Raw genomic sequence first — 23,625 nt, forward strand, 5'->3', positions numbered from 1 at the left:
AGACTGATCAGTCAAAAAAATGCATTGAAATGCCGGATCCGTCTTTCCGGTGTCATCCGACAAAACGGATCCGGCATTTATTTTTTTCACCTTTTTTTGTGGTCTGCGCAGGACGGATCCGGCATTCCGGTATTTAGAATGCCGGATCCGGCACTAATACATTCCTGTGTAAAAAAAATGCCAGATCCGGCATTCAGGCAAGTGTTCAGTTTTTTTCACCGGAGATAAAACATAGCATGCTGCGGTTTTATCTTTTGCCTGAAGACATCCTGAACGGATTACTCTCCATTCAGAATACATGGGGATATACCTGATCAGTTCTTTTCCGGCATTGAGCCCTTTTGACAGAACTCAGTGCCGGAAAAGAAAAACTCTAGTGTGAAAGTACCTTAAGGAATTGTTGCATAAGAAATTCCCTAATATATACTGAAGTAAGAACAGCCTGCAGCACTGCGTGTTGTAATGTACGGAACACTCGGATCTTTACATAGAAACCACACAGTGTTTACTTAGGGATAAGACGAGATGGGTATAAAAGCCTAAAAGGTGTATTAATAAAACAAACACAATGATGAGGGTAAAGGCGTTCATGGCTGCTCTGCGGTCTGTGCTTCAGGACTAAGTTTAGATGTCGCAGCTCCAGTTATGGGAGGATTTGCTCATATTTTTTGTGCACAGCAGAAAATGACTGCTCCAATTGCTCTGCCAGATTATCTTAAGCCGGGCAGCTCAGGGGGCGAGTCCTTTCTGCTGCAGATCTCTCCTTGTAACTGCCACAGCTTCTAACAGAACATATGGTTGGTGGCAGTTGAAGATTTAAACTGAGCACGTGCGACCAGCTCAGTGAGGCGGACAAAAAGAAATAAAAAAAATGAGGAAAAGAACAAACAGCAGGTGGCGCTATACAGAAAGATTTTTATGAATAGCTCACTGGCTATACTAACTTTTTAATTACATGCAATTACAAAAACTTATTCAGATTGAGGCAACCCCTTTAAAATGGCCGAGCCCTTACTCGACTATCTCAGGACCTCCCATAGAGATGAATGGAGTGGCAGCATGCATGCCCAACAAAATACCATATATGCAAAATTTTTGCCTTCTGTACGCCATAAAACTGGCACACGTTTTATAAATGACCCCCTTGGATTTTGACAGGAGACAGATATTCCCATGTCACAAATAGTAAATTGTGCAGAAAATGAGGAATTCTTAAACTTTTCACTTCTTGAGACAGTTTTGTTTCAAACACAACAGGAAAGTTGCATTCAGTATACAAGTGGTAGTAAATCCGGATTATTTCCTCGCACAGAAGTTCTGTAACACATTAGTAAAATTAGAGGCTGGAGATAGAAGTATCACTAGTTCTGTCAGTGACTGTCAGTGGCATAGGAAATGTTCCAGAGCACTATGTCCGCTCTTATGAGAGCCATACAGATGGCAGCACACTGGGCTAGGTCATTATGGTCAATGTTCAGGAGAATTCTGACATGTGTCTGTACACCTAGCTTAACGTACACTGCTCAAAAAAATAAAGGGAACACTTAAACAACACAATGTAACTCCAAGTCAATCCCACTTCTGTGAAATCAAACTGTCCACTTAGGAAGCAACACTGAGTGACAATCAATTTCACATGCTGTTGTGCAAATGGGATAGACAACAGGTGGAAATTATAGGCAATTAGCAAGACACCCCCAATAAAGGAGTGGTTCTGCAGGTGGTGACCTGACCATTTCTCAGTTCCTATGCTTCCTAGCTGATGTTTTGGTCACTTTTGAATGCTGGCGTTGCTTTCACTCTAGTGGTAGTAGCATGAGACGGAGTCTACAACCCACACAAGTGGCTCAGGTAGTGCAGCTTATCCAGGATGGCACATCAATGCGAGCTGTGGCAAGAAGGTTTGCTGTGTCTGTCAGCGTAGTGTCCAGAGCATGGAGGCGCTACCAGGAGACAGGCCAGTACATTAGGAGACGTGGAGGAGGCCGTAGGAGGGCAACAACCCAGCAGCAGGACCGCTACCTCCGCCTTTGTGCAAGGAGGAACAGGAGGAACACTGCCAGAGCCCTGCAAAATGACCTTCAGCAGGCCACAAATGTGCATGTGTCTGCTTAAACGGTCAGAAACAGACTCCATGAGGGTGATATGAGGGCCCGACGTCCACAGGTGGGGGTTGTGCTTACAGCCCAACACCGTGCAGGACGTTTGGCATTTGCCAGAGAACACCAAGATTGGAAAATTCGCCACTGGCGCCCTGTGCTCTTCACAGATGAAAGCAGGTTCACACTGAGCACATGTGACAGACGTGACAGAGTCTTGAGACGCCGTGGAGAACGTTCTGCTGCCTGCAACATCCTCCAGCATGACCGGTTTGGCATTGGGTCAGTAATGGTGTGGGGTGGTATTTCTTTGGAGGGGCGCACAGCCCTCCATGTGCTCGCCAGAGGTAGCCTGACTGCCATTAGGTACCGAGATGAGATCCTCAGACCCCTTGTGAGACCATATGCTGGTGTGGTTGGCCCTGGGTTCCTCCTAATGCAAGACAATGCTAGACCTCATGTGGCTGGAGTGTGTCAGCAGTTCCTGCAAGACGAAGGCATTGATGCTATGGACTGGCCCGCCCGTTCCCAAGAACTGAATCCAATTGAGCACATCTGGGACATCATGTCTCGCTCTATCCACCAACGTCACGTTGCACCACAGACTGTCCAGGAGTTGGCAGATGCTTTAGTCCAGGTCTGGGAGGAGATCCCTCAGGAGACCATCCGCCACCTCATCAGGAGCATGCACAGGCATTGTAGGGAGGTCATACAGGCACGTGGAGGCCACACACACTACTGAGCCTCATTTTGACTTGTTTTAAGGACATTACATCAAAAGTTGGATCAGCCTGTAGTGTGTTTTTCCACTTTAATTTTGAGTGTGACTCCAAATCCAGACCTCCATGGGTTGAAAAATTTGATTTCCATTTTTTTATTTTTGTGTGATTTTGTTGTCAGCACATTCAACTATGTAAAGAACAAAGTATTTCAGAAGAATATTTAATTAATTCAGATCTAGGATGTGTTATTTTTGTGTTCCCTTTATTTTTTTGAGCAGTGTATATGCAAGGAAAAGCTTTTGCATATACCTGAACATTTCTATAGGCAGTCATCAGTCGGAGACCAACCGAGTGTACTTTTTGCCTCTGTCCGGCTGAAGAGAGAAATGGGAAATATGTTAAAAGTCTGTCAGCAGTTTCAATCATGCTAAATTGCTGATAGCACTAGTTAGGAATTGGGGGTGCAGTGCAAACGTGCCGTCTGTGGAGCTTTTCTCATCAGGAGGAGTGTGAATATGAAGTTTTATTCTGCCAGACTCTGCTCCTGCAAGTTCCTGGGATGAAGCTTCACCCTGAAATGCTATTTCATAGCCTTTCCCCTTTCTCTAAATGGTGGCTGTAGTTGTCTCCTGATTGGATGCTGCAGCTGTCACTCAGAGCAGAGGGGAGGGGCTGTGAAACATATCTATACAACAAGCACTTCACAATGAATCTCAGTTCTGGGCACTTAACAGAGCACAACCTGGCAGAATAAAACTTCATATTCACACTCCTCCAGATGACAAAAGCTCCAGAAATGTTTGTATTGCTCTCCCCAGCCTCTACCTAGTGCCATCAGCAGTTCTGCATAGTAAAACTTGCTGACAGACTCCCTTTAAGGCCTTGGCCACAGACACTTTTTTCAGCACCATGGATTGATTTGAAATGGTATGCCTATCACCAGATGATCCCCTTCCTAACATCGTCCTGTCCGCATGCAGCAGCAGGTGATTGGAACTATGGATACATCCAAGTGGGCTATGCTATATGGCTTCCTTAGCTCCCATACAATTAATAGGAAACAGCGTCAGAAAGCTATATACACTGTTTCCAATAGTCTCCGGAACCAGGCCACAGGAGGTAGGCAGGGGGCGGACTGGGAACCTAAAGTGCCCCTGGAAAAAAAACTAAACTAAAAGTGTTGGCAGGACCAAATTGACAGAAGATGAGTAGGCAGCCGGTCTCATAGGTACAAAACTGCTGACAGATGCCCTTTAGAAGAGCAATTCCGGATGCATATATCTTCCCATAGGGAGCAGCAATATAGCGGCTAGTGCTGGTTTAGTAAATTTGTACCACTCAGAGGGGGCTTGAAACGTGACAACCCATATCGAAACCAAACATTCAGCCTAGTTGTCACTTCCCTTCCCCCCTCTGCTTTGGGCAGATCATACAAAATATCAGCAGGGAACATGAATGGGTGCATTCTTATGAAAAGCAACTCTATGCTAATCAATCCAAAAACGGTTCCTGCATCATCAGATTACAAACAAAGCAAATAAATTATAAAAAAAAAATAAAAATTGTCATTCACGGCAGGAAACCATTTTCATTTATAAGTTTTCTTTAAAATTCACAACTGCCTTCATATCAAAGTCACAACATTAACCCCTGGGTATGAATGCACCTATAATGTAAGTTAAGGGAAACAACAAGTCCACATTGACAAGTTCAGGTTTGAATCTGCAGTTCCCCATTTAAATTCAAAGACGTTCTAAAAAAAAAAATATTAAAAATATATATATATCTCCATCTCCTTTTTTTCCACTGTATTTCCTGTGCAGAGCTGTAAGGGTTGCAATCACTCTCCATAAGAATACCGGCTCCACATCTATCTTGCGCCCGACACTTACTCGTGTCATCTGTTTCTCTACCATCACTGCAGGGGAAGTCATGTGCATTAATGCTGACTAGGCACTGCCCGTCGTCTATGAATGGGGCGCAGACTGCATGGAACTGCCTGAACGGGAAGACTAATACCACCGGCTGATGACAGATCAGGAAATGTTATTCATGCAATTCCCTTCCACGTTAGTGCAGGCTCATCAGACAATCAACCTACACTGCCAAGTACCTGGATGACTGACCTACCTGTCACACAAGGTGAGGTGTGACTTGGCCCCGTCACAGGTTTCTGATGTTGCAAACAAACGTGAAGCATTGGGAAATGGCGCTTTTATGTGTAAACCTTTGCAACAGGAGCGGTTACATAGAAGGTGTCATGTCTGATTCTAGAGTCTGTACCTAGAGGGCCTGAGAAAGGCATCCCATACACAGTCAGCCTATGTAGGACATATGTCAGCACGTCCTATAAAACTATGTCCCATAATGCACAGGGAGAATGTGGTCACAACAGTAACAAATGCTCCGAGGGTGAATAATAATAATGTCAATATATATTACATATATACACACACAGTGCATTTGGAAAGTCTTCAGACCCTTAGGCCTTTTACACTAGCGAGTTTTCCGCGCGGGTGCAATGCGTGACATGAACGCACAGCACCCGCACTGAATCCGGACCCATTCATTTCAATGGGTCTGTGTACATGAGCCCCGGCCCCATAGAATTGAATGGGGCTTCAGTGAAAAACGCATCGCATCCAAAAGCAAGTGCGGATGCAATGAGTTTTTCACTGATGGTTGCTAAGAGATGTTGTTTGTAAACCCTCCGTTTTTTTATCACGTGCATGCAAAACACAATCGCAGACAAAACTGACTGAACTTGCTTGCAAAATGGTGCAAGTTTCACTGAACGCACCCAGACCGAATCCATAACGTTCGTGTGAAAGAGGCCTTACACTTTTTGTTATGGTGGTCCTTGTGCTAATAAAAATATTAATAAAAATAATAATAATAAAAAAAAACAAGTTTCCCCTCGATCATTCTGCACTCAGTGCCCCATAATGAAAAAATTAAAGGGGTATTCCCATCACGCTGTTTTATACTTACCTGCTCCCGGCACGCTGTCCACTTCCTGGTTTCGGCAGGGGGCGGGCTCCATCTTGATTGAAGTCTTCTCCCGGCCGCACGCTGGACTGAACGCGCACGCCGCCGCGCTTGCGCCCTGGTGACTTCTTCCTGGCTAGCATACTATACTGGCCAGGAAGAAAATCACCATAGCGCATGCGCGGCCTCGGCATGCGCTTTCGGGACTGCGCGCGGCCGGCAGAAAAGAAGTCGTCTGCGCAAGCGCGGCCACCGCGATTCCGGAGAAGAGCGGTGGCCGTAACCAGGGGAGACGGAAGACAACAGTCAGGTAAGTATATGTTGATTTTCTTCTAAGGGGTGGGAATTAGTTAATTAAATATATTTAGAAAAATTATCACTGTTCAATCATTAAAGGGGTTGTCAGAGTTATGCAAAAAAAAATATATTTCCTCATTTCCCTGGTTTTTTTCTGGCCCTTTGTTTACATGCAATAAAAAGTCCCAGTTGTATAATGACACTGCTAATACACACAGGATCTTCCCCCTACCTTCTTGTGCAATGCTCCCTCTAGTCTGTCAGATCCTGTGCCCAGCATTGTCTCCTCACTGCCTGCAGAGCTACCCAGTCTGTGCAGCTGAAGGAGTTAAGAATCCTAGCAGAGAGAAGACGGCAGTGAAGGGGGGGGGGGGGGGGGCGTGGCCAGCACAGTGACGTCTCCAGATCTGTGCCTCCACACAATCCTGTCTCTGAGCTCTACAGGCAGTTCTTTCCTCCTCATGGCTTGGTTTTTGCTCTGATATACATTGTCAGCTGTGCGATCTTATATAGACAGGGCTGTGTCTTTTAAAACAACTCCAATGAACTGAACTTACCATAGGGTGACTCTAATCAAGGTATAGAAACATCTCAAGGATGATCAAGAGAAACGGGAGGCCCCAGAGCTAAATGTCAAATGTCATCATAGCAAAGGCTCGGAACACTTATGTACATGTGACATTTTAGTTTTTCCCTTTTTATTTTTATTTTACTTTAGGAAGTATTAAGTGCAGATTGAAGGGGGAAACATAATTTTTATTTTTTTTAAATTAACAGAAAACTTCAACATAACAAAATGTGAAAAAGTTAAAGGGTCTGAAGACTTTCCGAATGACATATATCTTTTTCGGGATTCTCATAATTGCTGCAGAACATGATGTTTTTAAAAAATAGTTAGCTTCTGCGGCAATTCGAAATAATCGTTGCAAAAAAACCACATGAGAGGCACTTATCCATGCAATATTTAATCATTTTTGTCAAGAAGTACACATTATAGACCCTCAAAAGTGTTAAAGTCCACCCTGAGATAGGTCTGTTATCACCAATTGAAGATGCAGGTGGCCGTAAATATGTACATTGCAGGAGTTGGGGTTCATCAGAGCACATGCTGCTTTTTGTTAACGTACAGAGGGGCCCCCCCACAATGAGATCCATACACCCTCATAGGGTCAGCTGTAATCCGCACAGAAATCCATCAGTGAGTGTTTAATTCCTCTGTAGCACCACGAAGCGTTACAATTAATGGGCCATCTACAGGGAGTGCAGAATTATTAGGCAAATGAGTATTTTGACCACATCATCCTCTTTATGCATGTTGTCTTACTCCAAGCTGTATAGGCTCGAAAGCCTACTACCAATTAAGCATATTAGGTGATGTGCATCTCTGTAATGAGAAGGGGTGTGGTCTAATGACATCAACACCCTATATTAGGTGTGCATAATTATTAGGCAACTTCCTTTCCTTTGGCAAAATGGGTCATAAGAAGGACTTGACAGGCTCAGAAAAGTCAAAAATAGTGAGATATCTTGCAGAGGGATGCAGCACTCTTAAAATTGCAAAGCTTCTGAAGCGTGATCATCTAACAATCAAGCGTTTTATTCAAAATAGTCAACAGGGTCGCAAGAAGCGTGTGGAAAACCAAGGCGCAAAATAACTGCCCATGAACTGAGAAAAGTCAAGCGTGCAGCTGCCAAGATGCCACTTGCCACCAGTTTGGCCATATTTCAGAGCTGCAACATCACTGGAGTGCCCAAAAGCACAAGGTGTGCAATACTCAGAGACATGGCCAAGGTAAGAAAGGCTGAAAGACGACCACCACTGAACAAGACACACAAGCTGAAACGTCAAGACTGGGCCAAGAAATGTCTCAAGACTGATTTTTCTAAGGTTTTATGGACTGATGAAATGAGAGTGAGTTTTGATGGGCCAGATGGATGGGCCCGTGGCTGGATTGGTAAAGGGCAGAGAGCTCCAGTCCGACTCAGACGCCAGCAAGGTGGAGGTGGAGTACTGGTTTGGGCTGGTATCATCAAAGATGAGCTTGTGGGGCCTTTTCGGGTTGAGGATGGAGTCAAGCTCAACTCCCAGTCCTACTGCCAGTTTCTGGAAGACACCTTCTTCAAGCAGTGGTACAGGAAGAAGTCTGCATCCTTCAAGAAAAACATGATTTTCATGCTGGACAATGCTCCATCACACGCGTCCAAGTACTCCACAGCGTGGCTGGCAAGAAAGGGTATAAAAGAAGAAAATCTAATGACATGGCCTCCTTGTTCACCTGATCTGAACCCCATTGAGAACCTGTGGTCCATCATCAAATGTGAGATTTACAAGGAGGGAAAACAGTACACCTCTCTGAACAGTGTCTGGGAGGCTGTGGTTGCTGCTGCACGCAATGTTGATGGTAAACAGATCAAAACACTGACAGAATCCATGGATGGCAGGCTTTTGAGTGTCCTTGCAAAGAAAGGTGGCTATATTGGTCACTGATTTGTTTTTGTTTTGTTTTTGAATGTCAGAAATGTATATTTGTGAATGTTGAGATGTTATATTGGTTTCACTGGTAAAAATAAATAATTGAAATGGGTATACATTTGTTTTTTGTTAAGTTGCCTAATAATTATGCACAGTAATAGTCACCTGCACACACAGATATCCCCCTAAAATAGCTAAAACTAAAAACAAACTAAAAACTACTTCCAAAAATATTCAGCTTTGATATTAATGAGTTTTTTGGGTTCATTGAGAACATGGTTGTTGTTCAATAATAAAATTAATCCTCAAAAATACAACTTGCCTAATAATTCTGCACTCCCTGTATGTAATGTCAAGGAGCCTTCCATCTAGGGGTGGCAGACACATCATATAGGACCTTGCTGTAGGACATGCACATTGCAGGTGATATTTACCCAATCCTATTCAGATTCCAGCTGAACGAGCTCCAGCTTTGTAGTGACAGCACCAGTCATTCACACACAGGAACATTTAAGGAAACAATCACATAGAGCAGGACGGGCTTTTGCAGGTGCATTAACAAAGCAGCTTGGGCCGCATAGCTGCACATGGTCAAAAGCACACAGGACAATAGCACCAAGAGCAGGGGCGTAACTACTATAGCGGCAGACCCTGCGACTGCTATGGGGCCCAGTTGGGATCATCCCCTCTTCCACTAGGGGTGAAAACTTGGTCAGGAGTCTATCCTTTAAAGGAATAACTTTTAGCAAATGGCCCAAGGGTCATTGAAAGGAGTTTAGGCAGAAACCCTTCTGTCCTGTGTCGGGGGGGCCTAGTTTGATCCTTGCTATGGGGCCCTCACTTCTCCATGTACGCCACTGACTAAGAGGCCTGTATGTGAACCATAATGATGAAGGGCTGCACCACGGATCAGGACTTCAGAAATTCAACTCCACATGGGGAATTACACATTCTCTAGACGTAATACGGTCACATTTTAGGGCCCATATTATTGCCCTGATCCAAAAGGCAAACATCAGGAGTAGTGTTGAGCGAAGCGAGCTTCGGATGCTTCATCAGAAGTCGCTTCGTTCAAAATGTCGGAATAATACGACGAGATTCGTCTCTGTACAGTATTAGAATGTATGGGCTCAGAGGAGCCGAAGTTAGTTATTCATGTAGTCGCGTGTGACTTCGTTGAATAACTTCGGTAGTTGATTTGTAAATTGAAAGACCACTTGAAAAGTCTGACTAGTACCTCAGACCTGAAGCAGAGTTTGGTTTCAAGTTTTAAAGTGGTTTTGCCTTTAAAAATTAACTACCGAAGTTATTCAACAAAGTCACGCGCGACTTCGTGAATAACTAAGGAGCCTATACATTCTAATACTGTAGGGAGACGAATCTCCGTACAGTATTATTCCAAAGTTTTGAAGTATCCGAAGCTCGCTTCGCTCAACACTAATCAGGAGCAATATGGCTTTGGCTTACGTAATAGACACGATTCTGTACTAGTCACACAGTATGTGGAGGAGACAACTGTTCCTCTGTGATCCAGACAGCTGCTCGCCATTAGAGGTCGGCTAGAAAGGTATACAATTCTATACGTGAACAGAAATCTAAAGAGAACCATTTTCTGTTCCCATATATTTCATGTACGGATATCCCTTATGGCATGGATCGGCAACCTCCGGCAATGCAGATGTGGTGAAACTACAACTCCCAGCATGCACACTTGTTTGGCTGTTCTCAGAACTCCCAGAGAAGTGAATGGAGCATGCTGGGAGTTAGGCCCCTTTCACACAAGCGGGTATTCCGCACGGGTGCAATGCGTGATGCGAACGCATTGCGCCCGCACGTAATCCGGACCCATTCATTTCAATGGGGCTGTGTACATGTGCGTTGGTTTTCACGCAACACTTGTGCATTGCGTGAAAATCGCAGCATGTTCTACATTCTGCGTTTTTCACGCAACGCTGGCCCCACAGAAGTGAATGGAGCTGCGTGAAGATCGTGTTCACGGATGGTTGCTAAGAGATGTTGTTTGTATACCTTCAGTTTTTTATCACGCACGTGCAAAACGCATTAAATCGCATTGCACCAGCACGATAAAAACTGAACAACTGAATGCGATCGCAGACAAAACTGAATGACTTTGTTTGCGAAATCGCATATTTTTCACTAAACGCATTCGCAACGCATCCACACACGCTTGTCTGTAAGGGGCCTTATAGTTTCACAACAGTTGAAGTGCCGGGGTCAGTAACAACCCCTGTCTTATGGCATATCCGTTCTTCAGTTAGGATTGTGCTTTGTATCCGGGTCGATATTTCCAGTCAGCCTGAGCCATTTTCATCTACGTGACCTCTATGTGAAAGCCCCTGAGAGACAAAATATTGGAGCATGGACATTCAAACTGAGTCTTCTGACTTTTTTTACGTAATTTTTTTTAAGACACTTGTAAAGAGGTTAGTAAATGACCCCCAAAATGGGTATTTTGGTGCAGAAAATCTGCATGAACTATACTGTCGTGCGCATGTACCCTCATACATCTCAATGTTTAGTTTTTTTCCCCTGTAGCAGGCATGAATTTCGGCAAGCCCCTTTTGAATGAATAAGGCTACATCCACACAACAGTTGTGCATTTTGCGGTCCGCAAAACGCGGATCCGCAAAACACGGATCGCGTCCGTGTGCGTTCCGCAAATTTGCAGAACGGCACAGACAGCCTTTAATATAACTGCCTATTCTTGTCAGTTTGGCAGCTCTGATGCGGATTTATTCACTTCAATGGGGCCGCAAAAGATGTGCTGTCCGCATCCGTTGCTCCGTTCCGTGGTCCGCAAAAAATAAAGTCTTCAGACCCTTTATTTTTTGCGGACCACGGAACGGAGCAACGGAGGCGGACAGCACATCTTTTGCGGCCCCATTGAAGTGAATGAGTCCGCATCAGAGCTGCCAAAACTACGGCTCGGAGGCGGACCAAAACAACGGCGGTGTGCATGAGGCCTAAGGCAGTTGCAGAAACTTCAGTGAGAAATCTGTCGCATGTGAATTCACTCTTATTCACAGGGTAAAGGGTTAAACTCGAGGCGTGAGACAATAATGATGTCAACCTCTCGGATGAACCTCATGATAATGAAGTGCGTTTCACCAGCAGTTCAATTACCCCGAGGCCAATTATTGTTATTTTATGGATTACTGGTTCAATTCAAGCCTTTGCCTGCACAGTGATGCATCAGCTGGGATATACATTCCATAGTTGTGAGCGAGCGAAACACGGCATTCACTACGCACGAGGCCAAGAGCTCCACGCAATGACCAAAAATCTGAAAGGTACTCCAATCACAGCCACATACGACGTACGGTATACACGTTCTGGCGACATACTATAAAGCCAATGCGGTGGACTAGGTAATAACACTGGGAAATACTAACGACCAGGACAACTTCTGGTATCACGTCGTCAAAATTACCAGTGATCATCAGAGGCGTGCGATCTAGGAATTCAAATTATAGGCTATGGCGCACCAGCGATTGCAAGTATTTAATGAGATCACAAGCACAGATTTCTGAATCATTTCAATATCATGCAACTATCCATCTACCAAAGGTCCATAACGCAATTCTAGGACGGAATGACTTTAGAGGCATTCCGTTATTCATTCTGTCATAATTGTAGTCTATGGCCTGCAAAACAGATCCATCCCGTTTCCGTTTTGCAGCCTATAATCTTATATTATGACAGAATGAATAACGGAATGTCTCTAAAGGCATTCCGTCCTAGAATTGCGTTATGGTCCGTGGTAACGGAATCCATAACGCAATTCTGCTTTTACCACCAAACGAAGGGTCAACTAATTTCATAACATGAAATTTGCTCATCTCAAGCGGTGATGGTCAGTTCGCAGTGTTCGCCAGTGAACACATGCGGGCTGCCATCTTTAGTAAGGTAAGGTAGACTCACCCGTCCGAGTGAGTCTACAGCCCGATGAAGGCCCCCGGTGACCGCATTTGATGTCAGACCGGCTCCTGGCACAGGTAAGGGCTTACCTGTGCATCGCCGGACAGGCGAGTCTACCTTACTAAAGATGGCAGCCCGCATGTGTTCACTGGCGAACACTGAACTGACCATCACTGATCTCACGTCTTCAACATTTTCTTTCCAGCTTTTGTGAAACTACAACTCCCAGCATGCTCTGACAGCTTCAAGGTACAAGTGTATGGCTTGTAAGAACTACAAACGTCAGTAAAATCACCTCGAAATTCTGCGTTCTATTTTCCAGCTGATGTGGAACTACAAATCCCATAGTTTCTTACTAACCAAAACACTGGGATAACTAATCACACAGCAGCAGATGAACGACCAAACTAGGTCCACTGCTTACAGCAACTTCAGTGTTTGGTCAGTGATTTCCATCAGTGATTTCTGAGTCAAAACAGGATAGGGGACAACTATTGGGCTAGGACATGTATCACATGGCTTCCTGTAGCAGAAAAGTAGAGCAACATTTTTTTATAATGATAGTTAATGTTGTCGCACCGACATGCTGCGACACAACAGTCGCAAAACATCCACTCGAGGGTCCATTCACACGTCCGTATGTGTTTTGCAGATCCGCATTTTTCGGACCGCACATCGCCGACACTCTCATAGAAAATGCCTTTTCTAGTCCGCAATTGTGGACAAGAATAGGACATGTTCTATTTTTTTGCGGAATGGAAGTGCGGATCCGCACATGCGGACAGCACATTTCGGCCCCATTGAAAATGAATGTAGACCTATTTTGCGGACGTGTGAATGGACTGTAAGGGTCTATTCACACGTCTGTAGTGCATTGCGGATCCGCAATACACCCGGTCGGCACCCCCATAGAAATGCTTATTTTTGTCCGCAATTGGAGCGGAAGATTGGGACCGCGCTCCGGAAATGCGGATAGCACATAGTGTGCTCTCCGCATCCATTCAGTCCCCATAGAGAATGAATGGGTCCGCACAACACTTGCGGACGTGTGAATGGAGCCTAAGTTGGCTTTTTTTTGTGCGACTGTCATGTCACAGTCAGTGCGACACCATCGACTATCATTACAAATAAATTTGCATGACACATGTCGCCGTGTATCCCTTGCCTTAGATCAGTGTGTGCCCAACTGATCACAATCAAGCGTCAGGTCGGGCAAGCACAATGGGTCTCCATTTATCATTATGGAAGTTCTGGAGTCCAGCACTTGGCCACTTCCAAAACCTCCATAGAGATGAATGGAATGACAGTTTGCATGCAGTGGGGGGGTCATTTACTAAGACCGGCTTTTTACGGCGGTCTTAGATTTTCCCCTGCATTTTAGGATTCTGACAATTTATGACGGGGTGTGTACCTAGCCATAAATTAGGAGAATCCAAGGCCGTCTGTGCACCTGGAGAGAAAAACAACACCGGCTCCTGCAGAAGTTTTTCACCAACATGTATGCCCGTTTCCAGGCGTAAATGTTAGCACATTCATTTGCCGGGGCTAGAGTCACCCCAACTGCTGTAAAACCAGTGGTGTGATTGTCAAATAAAATGGACTTCCAACTTTTTTTTTACTTCTAAAATAGTCACAAGTCCCTTAATAAATGGCCCCCAGTGGCCAAAAAGATTGCAGTATCGCAAAGCTACTTTGCAATCTAATAACCGTAAATGTGGTCATTATGTGACTTGCAAGTTGCCAAAAATCCAGCTGAATACAACGAAGCAGCAAGATAAAATACCCCATAGACTCAGTGTACACAGGGCTGGTCAGTGATTGTTACACTACCTGATACAAGACCTTCTAAACCTGCAACAGGCAAACTAAGAAGCGGGATGGAACAATAGAATAAAATAAATCAAGAATAAACCACTAAATAGTAAACTGACCCCATACACAGCACAAGGATATAGACCGTCACAGATGAACAGTTACACAGTAACGTGATAGCAGTGGTAACACAAGACACATATGTTAGCGCCATACAGAAGTAGCAATCAATGGACACATATGTTAAGTAGCATTGAAGGCATAGCATCAGGAAGATCATTACCTGCCAGCAGGCAGAGGGGCAGTAGGACCCAGAATAAAGCTCCACACAGGACCTGTAGCTCCATGTCCACACTCCAGACAGTGTCCCACGTGGAGGACCAGTGCAGGGAAGCCTGGGGCTGCTGTCAGGCCATGTGTCCCTCAAGACCAAGTCATCATCCACCGACTGGTGGCACTTGTCCTCACTGAGAGAGAGGGCAGGTCAGCTGCATGACACCTCCAGGACAGCAGCACCACCTCCTCCTCCTCCTCCAGGTCTTGAGATCTGATGAGGATCCTTCAAGCAGTTGTGCAACTTGTGAGTCTTGCCCTGGTCACTCCCCCAGGTTATTCAGCATGAGCTCAGCAGCAGCATGGGGGCTCCCCCTCTCCTCCTAACAACTCCCCACAGGTCTCACTCACTGCCTTTACACAGGACAAGTCTCCTCCCTTAGCATTTCCTACCTAAACTCTCCCCTACTTCCTTCCAAATAAAGCCGCTGGCAACACCCACATAACAGTCCCAGCCCTGCAGGGTGAGGGGTGCAGGGGGCACTGCCCTGCTGCTGCTCCTCCTGTGCTCAGGATCCCCCCAGTGCCAGGACACAGGCTCTGCCCCACTCCCCACCCTCTGCTCTCATCACACACAGTTTGGAATTACTAGTCTGCTGCCAGCTTGTGCTTTACATTGGCTGAGGGCTAGGAGTGGGGTCTGCTGACACTCACACACCAAAGGGGCATCCCACTGATTGGCATCTTCTGTCTTCAGTGTGGTCCCTGATGGAAGAAATGCCTCTGTGCCACCTGCTGTGCTTTCTCTGCCTCCCCAAGTCCAGTCTCCGTTGCTGGTATTAGACTGAGTGAATGCCCTGGCATGCAGTGTCCCAAGCTGTGTGTGCCAGTGTCGCCAGGATACCTGGCTTCCAGCTGAGTCCTTGCCCCTTGATGTCACTAGCTGTGTGCAGCTCTTGGCTCCAGCAAGGCTGTATTTTATATTTTTTTTCTCTTTCACTTTTTTTCATCATTTCATGCCCCCAAAAAATGCAAAAATGTTGTCCAGCAGCGCCCTCTAGCGTCCATCCACTTATATGTCAGGCCTCCTGCGGTGTGTTCAGTGATGATAACAATATCTAGTGCAGCCACAGTGCATTTCACTCTTCCAATGTCAGGTAATAAAAGGCAACTGTCTAACTACTACGCCCCTGTAGTGGCGGTTTTCTCAACTTCATGTGGCCGTTTGTGTCTTCGCACCTGCGTATTTTGCTAAAAACCACCAAATCTGTGCTGAATAGGAAAAACACAGGGGACACATGCGTTTTCATTTTTTTTGCTCCTGGCATTTTTGGTCATTAGGTGTGTTTTGTCTTAATGGCTTCTTTTTAAAAACGCAACGTGCTCCAATTTTTATATCATCTCCCTCTATAGGGGGAAAAATGTTATGATGAGAACGCTAGTGGGCATACAGTGTCCGCATCCGTTGCTCCGTTCCGTGGTCCGCAAAAAAAAATATAACCTGTCCTATTCTTGTCCGTTTTGTGGACAAGAATAGGCAGTTATATCAATGGCTGTCTGTGCCGTTCCGCAAATAGCGGAACGCACACGGACGCCATCTGTGTTTTGCGGGATCCGCAATTTGCGGACCGCAAAACACACAACGGTCGTGTGCATGAGGCCTAAGACAGCTGCTCCCTAATAGAACAGTCCTATCCTTGTCCGTAATGCAAACGTATAAGAATGTCTAAGGGCTCATGCACGCGAACGTATATTCTTTCCGCTTCCGTTCCCTTTTTTTTGCAGACTGTATGCGTAACCAATCACTTGAATGGGTCCGCAAAAATAACGGAAGGTACTCCGTGTGCATTCCGTTTCCATATTGCCGTTCCGCAAAAAAGTAGTCCATGTCCTATTATTGTCCGCAAATCATGGTCCGAGGCCCTTATTCAAGTCAATGGGTCCGCAAAAAATACGGAACGCACACGGAGCACATCCGTATTTTGCGGATCCATACTGTAGAAATGCTGTGCCCAGCCCATATTGCTTATGTGTTTGGTGATTAATAAGTTACTGTTTCTGTTTCCGATCCGCAAAAAACGGATATGTTTTGTGGAATAACGGAACGGAAGAGGACTTAAATCAGAGAAAAAAAGCCCTCATATACGGAACGGATCCGTGAAAAACGGACCGCAAAACAACAACAGTCGTGTGGATGAGCCCTAAAACAGCATTTTTTCGATTAAAAACAGGCACAAACACTTTTGTAAGACCCCTTTCACACGAGCGAGTTTTCCGCGCGGGTGCAGTTCGTGACGTGAACGCATAGCACCAGCACTGAATCCGGACCCATTCATTTCAATGGGTCTGTGCAGATGAGCGGTGATTTTCACGCATCAGCTCTGCGTTGCATGAGAATCGCAGCATGTTCTATATCAGGGATGCCCAACCTGCGGCCCTCCAGCTGTTGCAAAACTACAACTCCCAGCATGCCCAGACAGCCTACAGCAGGACATGGTGGGAGTTGTACTTTTACAACAGCTGGAGGGCCACAGGTTGGGCATCACTGTTCTATATTCTGCATTTTTTTAACGCAGCCCTGGCCCCATAGAAGTGAATGGGGCTTCAGTGAAAAACGCATTGCATCCGGAAGCAATGCGTTTTTCACTGATGGTTGCTAGGAGATGTTGTTTGTAAACCTTCCGGGTTTTTTTCCATGCGTGTGAAAAACGCATCGAAACGCATTGCACCCACGCGGAAAAAACTGACCAACTGAACGCAGTTTGCAGACAAAACTGACTGAACTTGCTTGCAAAATGGTGCGAGTTTCACTGAACGCATCCGGTGCCGATCTGTATAGTTCGAGTGATGCCTAAATGTGCCCCAATGTGAGCATGTAAGCAACATTTTAGGCTAAATGCACACGATCAGGATTGCGTGTGCAAGATCCGCGCCGTAGGTCATGTATATTCTATGAGAATTTGAAATTCTCATGCACACGATGCAGATTTTTTCCGCGCTGATTTTGACCAATTTATTTTATTTTTCCTGACCGGATTTTCTCCATTCAATTCAATGGGGAGAGGAAAATCTGCACCAATTGACAGACTTCCCTGCGAACACCTGCGGATTTCAGTGCGGATTGTCCGCACATAAATCCTGAACGTGTGTATTTACCCGTACAATAATCAGCTTCATTTCTGAAAGTGACAAATTGCAAGCACAGACCCCGAATTCACATGTATGAAAACAACCTCAGGCTCTGTTCACACTGGAACTAACAGGTTATGTTTTGCAAGGTGTCTGTTCCTTGACATGAAGAGTTGCGGCACTGTTCTTGCAGGCAACAAAAAAAAGCTTTGTGTGAAACCGTACTTAGGCCACCTGCATATGTTACGGAATACATGCGGTTTTTCCGCCCAGATTCTCGAGCGGAAAAACCGCAGTGTATGCGAAGTGTATGCGATTACACAAATTTCATGCACACTTTGCACATTGTCACATTTGTGGAAATTGACCTGCATTGCGGATTTCGAAATTCGCAGCCTGTCAATTATGTTTGCGGTTTTAGGCCCCTTGCAGACGAGCGTGTGCGGATTGGGTCCGGATGCTTTGCGAATGTGTTCAGTGAAAAATGCGCGGTTCCCCAAAGTCAGTTTTTTCTGCATTCAGTTGTTCAGTTTTTGCACGGGTGAAATGACATTTAATGCGTTTTGCACGCGCGTGATAAAAAATTGAAGGTATACAAACAACGTCTTTTAGCAACCATCCGTCAAAAACGCATCACATTCGCACTTGCTTGCAGATGCGATGCGATTTTCATGCAGCTCCATTCACTTCTATGGGGCTCCATTCACTTCTATGCAGCTCCATTCACTTATTACTATTTATTATTATAGCGCCATTCATTCCATAGCGCTGTACAAATGATAAGCGGTGCACATACATAATACAGACAATTGCACTAAGCATGAACAAGATGAGTTACAGAAGGAGAGAGGGCCCTGCCCGTGAGGGCCTACAGTCTACATGGTATGGGAGAAGGACACAGTAGGTGCGGGTGAAGCTGGTCATGGCGGTATACAGGCAGCAGGGTCACTGGTATTAGGCTTGTCTGAAGAGGTGGGTTTTCAGGTTTCTTTTGAAGGATTCCACGGTAGGTGAGAGTCTGATATGTTGTGGTAGAGAATTCCAGAGTGTGGGAGAAGCACGGGAGAAATCTTGGAGGCGATTGTGGGAAGAGGTGATAAGAGGAGAGAAGGAGGAGGTCTTGTGAGGATCGGAGATTATGTGTGAAGATGTATCGGGAAAGTAGCTCAGAGATGTAGGGAGGGGACAGGTTGTGGACGGCTTTGTATGTATTTGTTAGTATTTTGAAGTTAATTCGCTGGGCAATAGGGAGCCAGTGAAGGGATTGGCAGAGGGGAGAGGCAGAGGAGTAACAGAGGTGGATCAGTCGGGCAGCAGAGTTGAGGATAGATTGGAGGGGTGCGAGAGTGCTAGATGGAAGGCCACAGAGGAGAGTGTTGCTGTAGTCTAGGCGGGAGATGATGAGGGCATGTACAAGCATTTTCGCAGATTCAAAGTTGAGGAAAGTGCGATGCGGGAGATATTTTTGAGTTGGAGTCGGCAGGTGGTGGAAAGGGCTTGGATGTGCGGTCGGAAGCAGAGAGCAGAATACGAGGTCGCTCCAAGGCAGCGGACTTGGTTGACCGGGGAGAATGTGCAGCCATTGATCGTGATAGATAGGTCTGTTGGGGGGGGTTGAGCAAGATGGGGGAAAGATGATGAATTCCGTTTTATCCTTGTTAAGTTTTAGAAAACGAGAGGAGAAAAAGGATGATCTAGAAGATAGACATTGTGGGATTATGGATAATAAGGTGGTGACGTCTGGACCAGAGAGGTAGATTTGTGTGTCGTCAGCATAAGGCCTCCAGCACACGGGCGTGTTCCGAGGCCGAGAGCGGTCCGTGGTAACCCGGCCGGGATTCCTGCTGACAGCAGGAGCGCACGGCGTCATTGGTTGCTATGACGCCATGCGCTTCATGCCGCCGCTGCACTACAGTAATACACTCATATAGATCATACCAGTGTATTACTCTAGTGCAGCGGCGGCATGAAGCGCACGGCGTCATAGCAACCATAGACGCCGTGCGCTCCTGCTGTCAGCAGGAATCCCGGCAGGGTTACCACGGACCGCTCTCGGCCGTGGAACACGGCCGTGTGCATGAGGCCTAAGAGTGATACTGAAAGCCATAGGACTCTATGAGATGTGAACATACTGCGAATATAGAACATGCTGCGATTTTATTCAACGCACAAGTGATGCGTGAAAATCAACGCTCATGTACACAGCCCCATTGAAATGAATGGGTCCGGATTCTGTGCGGGCGCAATGCGTTCGCATCACGCATTACACCCGGGCGGAATACTCACTTGTGTGAAAGGGGCCTTATTTGCAGATTTCACCCTTTTCCAATGAAGGGTGAGGTCTGCAGCAAAAACGCATCTAATCCGCACCAAAAACCACTGTTAGAAATTGCGGATTTTGGTGTAGAAACGCACAGAAATCCACACAGAAATTTGTGTGGATCTTCTGTACGTTGATTTGCACCCATGTGAATGTACCTTTAGGCCTCTTTCACACAAACGATATGGATTAGGTCCAGATGCGTTCAGTGAAACTCGCACCATTTTGCAAGGGCCAAGGACTCCAAGGACCTCCCACCGCCACAAACGCACAGGCTTGATCCCCCTCAAGCCCGTGCGTCCCTCCACACCTGCACCGCAATCTCCATGCCCTCCTGTATTGCCAAGCTCCACATATCCAAACCCAGGGCGTTGAGGTGCACCCCGTCACTACGCCAGAACCCCCCAATACCCCCCTCCAGATCCCGATGCCACACTGCTACCCCCCCATTCCTCACCATGAACCTCCCAATAGCCCTATTGACTTTCACTCGGGCCTTGTTTAAACCCTCCACTGAGCGGGCTCCCCGCCAAACCGTTCTCTGCACGATGTCCGACCATACCGTTATCATCCCCGGGTACAACGCCCATAACCACAACAAATCAAATTTAATGTCTCTCACCAACTCCCTAAAGGGCCTAGCCCCCAAATCATTCCCCCCTACATGTAGAACCAAAACATCAGGGGCCCTTGTCGGTGGGTAATAATTCAATTAAGAATTATTAATTATGGTCATAAAAATTATTAATCATAAAAAAATTTAATTTATAAAATTTGTCATAAATTCTTAAAATCATGACCTGGTGAATTGTAGACAACCTAATTGATACAATTCACATCTGAGTCCGACTATTTCCTCAGATAAATAAGTTCTTTTTGACGTGAGATGACGTTAATGATAAAATGTAGTTCTGCATTATACAATAATACACAGGTATTATAAAAATATGCAGATTTATTGGTTACAAGATTATAAACATATATAAGTAAATAAACACAAAGATACATGCAAATGAATATATATCGTGTTAATATAAAGCACTACAAGCTTAACAATACATGTGAGTGGAAATAACTCGTCACATTATACACAAGCTATTAATAGGTTAGGATATCAAAATATGAACATAAGTTATATACATTACTTCTGTTCAGAGAAAACCTCATGATATCAGGATGGGAATGTCTAATCCTAGACATCAATATAGAATGATAAATACATTCTGCCCCCCTCTAACCAACTACACATCACATGACCTCAAGATGGGCAAATCCATCCAAGGATATAACTTAGAAGAGATAAATGTATCCTTCTGCCCCATCCTGGACTATTTTCAAATATATGTGACTTTGGTAAGACTATTAAGACAAATAACAGGGATCTAGGATCTTAAATGGGAAGGATTTGAAACAAATCTTCCTTGTGGGAATCCATCACTTAGCTTGGCGAAGAATGTTCTATCAATATATATATATAAGCAATTATTTAATGTTTTGCTAGATTATGAGTCTAGATTCTTCTGCAGGTAGAATGAAGCCTCACAATATCCTAAGACTACATCTCAATATGGAGATGATCAATTAATTTAATCATTTATTTATTCGCCAATCTAGATGGTATAATTTCACCCACACTATCAAATTAGTCTTAATAAAATGAAATATCATTTTCTGTGTCTCTTACCAAGTCCTAGTAGGAATCTCACTTCTGCTCCTAGGAAAGCTGGGTGGTCCATCATAGCACATCTCACATTGGCTTTCATCTTGATAGACCTCAACTTCTCCTCTCCTTCCTTCTTTCTCCTTCCTTCTCACTTTCTCTTACTTTCTCTCTATGGCTTATGATCCCAAACTTATCAGTTAGACACACCTTCCTAGTTTGGGAACTTTCCAATCATTGTCGGATGGGTGTGACCATTGATAAAATGTGACATCATAACCCTACCCAGAATGCATTTTTGCTACTGTTGTAATGTCACCTACTGACACATAGGTGGCACTGCTGTATAATCTATTTGCATCATAGTATAAAGGGTTAACTTATGTAAGTCTGAATATACATCTTGACCTCAGAAGCTTTAATTCAAAGCTATAGGGATTAATTCTGACACTTGTAGCAATTAGAGACAGACCTCTAGGCGTCTCTTTTGAATGTTTCTCACACTTAATTTATGGCTCGTAAATGGCTTGTTTTCTCACAGAGATATCAGTACCTCCTCTGTCATACCAAAGATGTGATTAATTGTTACAAAATACACATCTTCACAGACACTCTTCTAATGAGAAATATATACAATATACTGGATACATGTTGTCTTCGTAACATATAACAATATAATATAAAGTAATATATATATGTCCTACTGATTGTCTTATGCTAAGGACTAACTAAGGCTCAATAAATGAATACACACATATTATGTATTTTGCTTCATTTATAAATGCCTAATTGTATAGGTAATTATCACCAGCTGCATAAAGCTTATCTTTTACTCCCGTCATAAATTTAAGTAAGTAAACAAGGATGCCTCTTCTCAGACTGGTATACTCATGGGAAGGATAACACTGAAAAGTATAAACCTTTGTGTGACCTTAAATTGGCCTACTCAAGACATACAAAATTGTAACTATAGTCGAGCATGGCTCTTAAAGGAAATGAACATCCATTTTGACAATAATGAATTGGATATCAATGCATTTACCTATAAAAAGGCCCAACACCCTGTCCTGCCTAACAAATCTGTTAAACTCCGGAAGAACCCCACTCCACATCATCCCCCGCCTGGCAATCCACCTTACCACCGCCACTTCACGAGCCAAACCGAGTTGTAAACCGTCCGGCCTAACCACAGCCCTGGCAGCTCCCCACCACACATACGAATGACCCAACAGCCAAACCAGCGCTGGTTCCAAACCTGCAACGATAAAGGAAACAAAAGAAAACAAGAAGCAACCATGCCACAACTGCTGAACACATTTCCCACCTCTCACCAAATCACCCCTTCTGGCCTTATGTATGACCTAAATCGTACCGATTCCCACCTACCTATCCTTTTTATGACGTCGTCGCCTAACCCCCATCTAGCTGCCTCCGTCGCCGCCCCAATTCTAAACGAGTGGCTGGAAAAACCTAACTCCCCCACGCCCAACTCGGCCAAACACTGCCTAAAAACTGCCGAAAACTGAAATCGAGAAAGAAAGGAACCATCCTCATGAACCAACAGCGGGGTGAACCCGTCTCCCACCCTGCCCCCGATGAAATCCTGCACGCAACGCAGCGGGCACATTAAACAATCCGGGATTTCAAACAAAACAACTCGCCGCCCTTTTCCTTCCATGTCAGTCTTTGATCACCTAACCACGAATTCAGGCAAAACATCAACGTCATCCCTAAACAGCCCCCCTTTTCTATCCACTGTCGGGCTAACCAATTCGCCTAGCCGCAATGCCCCAAAAAACAACTTCACTTCCCCAACTGACCTGCACACCTTACCCAACTGCTCCCCCAGCTTAATCAACAATGTAAACGACACCGGACGGCGGGAGTCTACCCCTGCCTTTTCCCGACGCCAA

At 45.1% G+C, this 23,625-nt stretch overlaps 1 protein-coding gene across 1 annotated transcript in view; it reads right to left on the reverse strand.

Moving 5' to 3' along the window:
- Positions 1-15,513, reverse strand: part of PIEZO1 (piezo type mechanosensitive ion channel component 1) — a 190,900-nt gene extending 175,387 nt beyond the window's left edge. Inside the window, 1 exon segment of the mRNA XM_040408949.1 lies at positions 14,614-15,513. Coding sequence (XP_040264883.1) covers positions 14,614-14,677 — 64 coding nt within the window. The 5' untranslated portion in view covers positions 14,678-15,513.
- Positions 15,514-23,625: the final 8,112 nt, after the last annotated feature.

This window comes from Bufo bufo, chromosome 10 (genome assembly GCF_905171765.1).
Source record: "Bufo bufo chromosome 10, aBufBuf1.1, whole genome shotgun sequence".
In the NCBI taxonomy this organism is placed as follows: domain Eukaryota; kingdom Metazoa; phylum Chordata; class Amphibia; order Anura; family Bufonidae; genus Bufo; species Bufo bufo.